Here is a 7,535-nt window from a genome sequence, read left to right on the forward strand (position 1 = left end):
GGGTACATAAGTAGAGCTCAGCACAACTTTTCATCCGCAGACTGTCGGGCAGTCGGAGCGGAAGGTTCAGATTCTAGAAGATATGCGCAAAGCATGTGTCATTGAGTTCGGATGTCAGTGGGATAGATTTTTTCCCTTGGCCGAGTTTGTTTACAACAACAATTATCAGTCCAGCATCAAGATGGCTCCATTTTAGGCTTTATATGGTCTACGATGTCGTTCTCCCATCGAATGGTTTGAGCCCAGCGAGGCTAGGTGATACGATACTGATTTAGTGAAGGATGCCTTGGAAAAGGTAAATTTGATTTAGGAGCGACTTCGCACCGCACAATCCAGACAGAAGTGTTACGCGGATCAAAAAACACGTGATTTATCATTTATGGTGGGCGAGAAGGATGTCTTAAAGGTTTTGTTGATGATGGAAATCATTAGGTTCGGGAAGAACGACAAGCTGAGCCCAAAGTTTATTGGCCCATTTGAGGTGATGCAGCGAGTTGGGGATGTTGCTTATGAGTTTTCTTTGTCTCCTAGTTTATCAAGAGTTCATCCGGTCTTTCATGTGTTTATGCTCTGGAGGTATCATGACGATAGGTCGCACATTCTATATTACAGCACGGTTCAGTTAGATAAGAGCTTGGGTTATGAAGAGGAGCTAGTTGCCATTATTGACAGGCAGGTTCGCCAGTCGAGGCCTAAGAAGATTGTTGTGATGAAGGTCGAGTGGAGGGGTCAACCAGTCGAGGAAGCGACTTGGGAGGCCGAGGAGGACATGAGGAGAAGATATCCGCACCATTTCAGCACTCCAGGTATGATTCTAGACCCGTTCGAGGATGAACGTTTGTGTAAGAGGTGGAGAATGCAACGACCTGACCAGTCATTTTACTTTCTAGAGCCCCGCTTCCCTAATTAAGACTCCCCATATGTGATTTTACTATTTTATGACTTGCGAGGACGGTTGGTTTAGGTTTGGAAGGGGTTTGGGTTGAAATCGGAACACTTAGTTCCTTAATAGTAGCCTATAATGGTTAAGTTTGACTTGAGTCAACGTTTTGAATAAATGACCTCAGAACCGGTATTTGATGGTCCCAATAGATTTGTATGATGATTTTGGAAATGAGCATGTGTTCGGATCGGGTTTCGGATGACCCGGGAGTGTTTCAGTGCTTAATATTGAATGATGGCGCATTGAAGGTTTTCCAAGTTTTTTAAGTTTGGTTTAGAGTAGGCTTTAATGTTATTGAGGTCCATTGGGATTCCGAGCCTAAGAATAGTTCTGTATGGTGATTTAAGACTTGCACGCAAAATTTGGCGTCATTCAGAGTTGATTTGATAGGAATCGGACGCGCGGATATGTTTTTAGAAATTTTTGAGTTTTATGTCAAATTCATACATTTTGGCATCCAAATTCGTAATTCTAGATGTTGTTTTGGTGTTTCGACCATGCGAGCGTGTCCGTATTATATTGTTGGATGTGTGACTGTGATTGGATGGGGTCCCGGGGCCCCGGATGCGAAACGGATTGGAATCAGACTCGGATTTGGACATAAGGGGCTGGTGGTGGCTTCAGGTCTGGTGTTTTCCCACATGCGTGGAATTAGCTGTAGGTGCGAGATCGCAGAAGTGGATGGGAGTGGGCTGGTTACTGTCCGCAGAAGCAAACTCACTTCTGTGATGGAGGGACCACAGATGTGGAGGGATGCAACATGGCCATGGTCGCAAGTACGTAAGGCGAGCCGCAGAAGCGGGCTTACAGATGCGGAGCTTGGCCACAGGTGCAATCAGTCCTGCTTCGTGCATTTTCCACATATGAGGACCATCGAACGCAGGAGCGGCATCGCAGAAGCGGCGATGCTTCCGCAGGTGCGAAATCACTGGGGGCAATGAGGGTGCATTTAAATCAGACTTAGGTTCTTTTTCTCTCATTTTCACTTGGGGTGGTCGATTGTGGAGCTCTTGGAGAGGGAGTTTTCACCCATCACCATGAGGTAAGTAATTACTACTTAATGTGAGTTTAATACGCGGATTATGGGTAGATTCTTAACATGCAAATATAGAAGTTATGGGTTTAGTTGAAAAACTTAGGTTTTAATAAAAATGGGATTTGACCACGAAAATAGTTATGGAATTAAGTAAAAATTAAATATTTGAGTTCGTGAGGCAAGGGGTAACAATTATATTCAATTTTTTCCGGAATCCGGGCACGTGGGCCCGGGGGTAAATTTTAGGAATCTTTCAATTTGGGTTGGGTAATTAATCTAATAGCTAAATTATGAACTTTTGTTATATATTGATTAAATTATATAATAGTTGACTAATTTCGGATTGTTCGGCATCGAACCTGGGCTTTTAGAGCGGATTAGTGGACCGGAACTGAGCTTAGGAACGAGGTAAGTCTCTTGCCTAATCTTGTAAGAGGGAACTCATCCCCTTAAGTGTATCTTTGTTGTGTATTAGTTATGTGGGGAGTTGCGTACGCACGAGGTGGTGAGAGTGCGTGCGTATCTATATTCCATGATATGTCTGGGTAGATTTAGATCCAAATCATGCTTTTAATTGTACTGTTGTGTTTATCATGCGTATTAACTCTCTTGAATAAAGCTGAGACTAGGGATTTAAAGTCGCAATTATCAACTTAGCCTTCTTATTTCGGAAAATTGAGGAATACTTAATAACTATAAACAAATCCATGACTTCTCGTCTCGTAAGTACTTCCGTGAGCGAGGTAAACTTCTCTACTCTAATGGGATCGGGCCGTTTGCCTCGGCAGTTTGATAACACCACTCTTATGGGATCAGGCCATTCGCCTCGAAAGTACGATAACAACACTCTTATGGGATCGGGCCATTCGCCTCGGTAGTATGATGGTAACACTAATCTTATGGGATCAGGCCATTCGCCTCAGCAGTACTGATTATCACTATTCTTATGGGATCGGTCCGCTCGCCTCGGCAACTTTGTGCTTAATAATCGAAACGAGTTCCAGTTTGGATATAATTGAGTTAGGACCGTCACGGCCAGTTACAAGATGTTGGTGGTGTGTTACAGACTCTTGTTGTATTTATTGTAGTTGCTTTTATTTGTCTCATTGATACCTGTTGTATGCTCACCATGTCTACTTTAAGCATTTATATTATTATTATTGACCTCTAGTAAGTGTCATGTCGACATCTCGTCACTACTTCTTCAAGGTTAGACTAGATACACTGGGTACACATTGTTTTCTGTACTCACGCTACACTTCTGCACTGATGTGCAGGCACTGAGAGAGGTTCCACCAGTGGCCATGCGAGTGTGTAGTCGATCATCTACCGAGATTTAGTGATGAGCTGCTTGCCTTGCTATGATCCATAGCACCGTAGTTTCCTTCCACCTTATTTACTATTCCTGTCTATTACTTTCAGACAATAGTTTTAGTAGTTTTGTATATTCTCTAGATTGCTCATGTACTTGTGACGCCGGGTTTTGGAGATTTGTAGGATTTATGTACTGGTATACTTGTTATTTTTATCATCGCAGAGTATGTACTTATTATGTTGGCATTGTTTTTTAAAAAGACTTATTACAGTTGCATGAAAGCTAGTTAAACTATTCTCTAAAAAGAAAGAATTTCTATATTAAAATATGTTAAAAAAGGGTAAATAAATAGTAGTTTCACTTGTGGGCTTGCCTAACGGCAGCGTTAGGTGCAGTCTCGACCTATTACGGATTTGGGTCGCGACACATGCCCAAGCACCAAGAAAGGGAAATAGAAGGCGGTTGAGGGGCCTCCTCTTAACCCCGGAGAAGACCTTGATGTTCGTCGAGATGAAAGTTAATGGCAAGCCCATTCGGGCGATGATAGACACGGGCGCTACTCAGAACTACTTAGCCTCAACTCAGGTAGAGCGCCTTCTTCTAGTTGTGAGGACGGGCAGAGGTCGTATCAAAGCTATCTACTCACTGCCTAAGCTAATGGGTGGAATAGCCAAAAGAGTGGTGGTGAAGCTTGGTCTTTATGAAGGAAAATTCAACTTGCGTGTGGTGATCACAAATGACTCTGAGCTGATAGTTGGATTGGCATTCATGAGGCAAACCAACACCATTCCTGTACCTTATGCAGACAAACTGTTGATAATGAGAGCAAACGGGGCCCAGCCCTGCATTATCCATGCACAAACCATAAAGATGGCCGCAGAGAACATCTTGGCCTTGTAGTTGAAGAAGGGAGTCAAAAGACATGAACCTATGTTCCTGGATACCCTCTGTATTGAAGATATTGAACGATCTTCGGGTCCCTTCTTGTACCCGTTAAGGAGCTGCTAAAGGAGTTTTAAGATGTCTTGCCACAGGACATGCCAAAGCGACTCCCACCTAGGCACACCGTGGACCATGAGATTGAGTTGGTGCCTGGTGCGAAGCAACCCGCCCGGGTGCCTTATAGGATGTCACAACCCGAACTCACGGAGCTTTGGAGACAGTTGACGAAAATGCTGGATACGGGGATCATTGTGCCCTCCAAGTCCCCTTATGGGTCCCCTGTGCTATTCCAAAAGAAACAAGATGGCACCCTATGACTTGTGGGGATTATCGGGCCCTAAATAAAATCACCATGAATAAAAAGTACCCTATCCCGCTAATGGCAGACTTGTTTGATAGATTGAGTGGTTCTATAATGTTCACGAAAATAGACCTGAAGACAGGTTACTCGCAAGTTTAGATTGCTGAGGGAGATGAACACAAGAGGACCTGTGTGACAAGATATAGGTCGTACGACTTCCTGGTCATGCCATTCGGCTTGACTAATGATCTAGCCACATTTTTCACCCTGATGAACCAAGTCTTTCGAGAGTATATTGACGAATCCATAGTGGTCTACTTGGACGGCATTGTAGTATATAGCAAAAAACTGAAGGACAACCTGGAGTACCTGCGGAAGGTCCTAGCCCGACTGTGGGAGCACAAATTATATGTGAAGCTATCCAAGTGCTCCTTCGCCCAAAAATAGATTGACTTCCTCGAATATTTCATCGAGGAAGGGTGGATCAAGATGGACTAACATAAGATTCAGGCTGTCATAGATTGGCCGCCGCCTAAGGATATCCACGCCTTGAGGGCGTTCCTTGGCATATGAAACTTTTATCAATGATTTGTGTAAAATTTCTCTCTCACTGCAGTTCCGTTGACAGAACTCCTAAAGAAATTCATGCCCTGGGATTGGGGTCCCAGGCGAGCAGAGGCCTTTAACGCATTGAAAATGGCTATATCTAGTAGCCCCGTCTTGGCCCTTCCTAAGTTGGCCAAGCCGTTCGAAGTACAAACAAATGTCTCTGACTATGCTCTGGGTGGAGTCTTGCTACAAGAGGAGCATCCAATGGCGTACGAGAGCCGGAAGTTGAAGGATGCAGAACGACGCTATGCCGCCCATGAAAAAGATTATTGTCTGTCATCCACTGCTTACGCCTTTGGAGGCACTATCTACTGGGAATCCCGTTCGTGATCAAGACACACAACACAGCCGTTAGCCATTTCATGACCCAGCCAAAGCTGAATGGCCGACAAGTCAGGTGGCAGGAACTCCTAGCTCAATTTAGCTTCAACCTGGAGTACCGAAGTAGGAAGATTAACCAAGTTAATGATGCGCTCAGTCGGAGGGCTGACTTAGCATCGATGTGCCTACTCGAAACCCTAAGGGGGAGCGAAGTGGCCACCACTATAAAAGACTAGATACAGGATCTAATCACCAAGGATCTTGTTGCACAGTATTTGGTCAATTTTGTAGGACAAGGTAAGACTCGCCAGTTCTACGTGGAAGATAGGTTCCTGAAGGTGAAAGGGAACCGACTTTATGTTCCTAAAGGAGGAGATCTGCCAAGGACTCTTCTGATGGAATGCCATGATACTTTGTGGGCCGGCCACCCAGGTGAAGAACGCACCATGGCATTTTTACACTGAGCTTATTATTGGCCTCAAATAGTTGATGATGTTGTGTAGTATGTGAAGACTTACCTAATATGCCAGAAAGACAAGTCAGACTGCTTGACACAAGAGGGACTTTTGGAGCCATTTCCTGTTCCAAAGTGACCTTGGGAAAGCATTTCATTCCATCTGCAATCCGATGGCCAGACGGAGAGGTTCAATAGCATGCTAGAGGAATACCTCCGCCATTTTGTTACCGGATCACAAAAGAATTGAGTGAAGGTTATGGATGCTACTCAACTGTGTTTCAATTAACAAAAGAGCTCTAGTATAAACAAAAACGCTTTTGAAATTGTTACGGGACAAAAACTGCTACTCCCACACACTGTGAATGCTCCAAACATGCCAAAATCTCCTCGAGCTGCTAGCTTCTCAAAGAATGGAAGCAAAATTTGGAGATAGTGCGGAGCTGTCTTGTCAAAGCCAAAAAGCATATGAAAAAGCATGCTGATCAAAATCGTCGCTTTATTAAATACCAAGTAGGAGACAAAGTGATGGTAAAAATTACAAAAAGATACTTGTTTGCAAAGTCCATAACCCTCGCCTTTGCAAAAGTACATTGGAGCTTTGTCCATTGAGAAGCGCATTGGGAAAGTTGCAATACCCCAGCCTGGTGGAAGATTCATCCAGTCATCCATGTCAGCCTTCAGAAAACTTTTCGGAAAGACATCGAGGATCCTTCACGGAGCCAACTCACAATACCCAGTATTCGAGGCCCTAATTCAACCGGTAAAAGGCGTGTTGAAGCTATTCTCGATGATCGAGTGGTTCATGCTTCAATAAAAGATCACCAAGAGTTCTTGGTGAAATGGCAGGGCTGTGATAAAGAGGAGAATACATGGTAGCGGGGAAAAAACCTCAAAGCCTACAAGAGCGTGATCGATGATTATCTTGCAAGTAAGGCGCCGAGTACGTCTCCAACTCAGGTGGAGGAGAATGTCATGTGCGGCTTTCCAGCCATGTCCCATGACTCTTTGGACGCGCCCCATAGCATCCTCGCAAGCCTCCCAATGTCTAGCGCCATGTACGGCCCCGTGGTCTTGGCCACGCCAAGTGACAAGCGCGCATGTGCCTATGTCGCCACATCGATAGCCCTCGCCAGCGCCCAGCCACAGGCAGATGCCAACAGCGCCGCGCGCGCAGACTCTTATGCTAAAGACAAGGTTGCTGCCAACGGACCTGCTTCTACCTTGTATGAATCTAAGCCCTTTTCAGTGTAAATATAGAATAGTTTTACTTTCTGTATTTCTATTATGTCTCTCTAGCTTTGTTAGGTCAAGTCCTGTAACTTTGGTTTTTTTAAAGCATTATTAGGGGGATCAAGCAATCAAACTTTCAAGCAAGCAAACAATTCTCTATACTGGTGTCTCTCTCCCTCGACACTGTGTTGCTTTTCTGTAGTAGCTTTTGTTAACGCAATCAAGCATTCTTTTATTCTCATTCTCTTTTCTGTTCTCTCAATTGCTCTTGACACTGGTCTTTCCGTATGGCACTGACAGTCTCGTCTAGTGTACGGAGGGGACCCCAATAGGCGGACATTAACTGCACGGACATCGGTTGCTTAGCCTTACGTCGCCCTT

General features: G+C 44.5%; 1 protein-coding gene across 1 annotated transcript; it reads left to right on the top strand.

Moving 5' to 3' along the window:
* The first annotated feature begins 379 nt into the window (after positions 1–379).
* LOC138910065 (uncharacterized) lies at positions 380–5,476 on the top strand. The gene is made up of 2 exons (XM_070201286.1): positions 380–806; positions 5,154–5,476. Exons 1-2 carry the CDS (start codon positions 380–382, stop codon positions 5,474–5,476), a joined length of 750 nt encoding a protein of 249 aa, XP_070057387.1.
* Positions 5,477–7,535: the final 2,059 nt, after the last annotated feature.

The sequence above is a fragment of the Nicotiana tomentosiformis genome, chromosome 4 (assembly GCF_000390325.3).
Source record: "Nicotiana tomentosiformis chromosome 4, ASM39032v3, whole genome shotgun sequence".
NCBI classification, from domain to species: domain Eukaryota; kingdom Viridiplantae; phylum Streptophyta; class Magnoliopsida; order Solanales; family Solanaceae; genus Nicotiana; species Nicotiana tomentosiformis.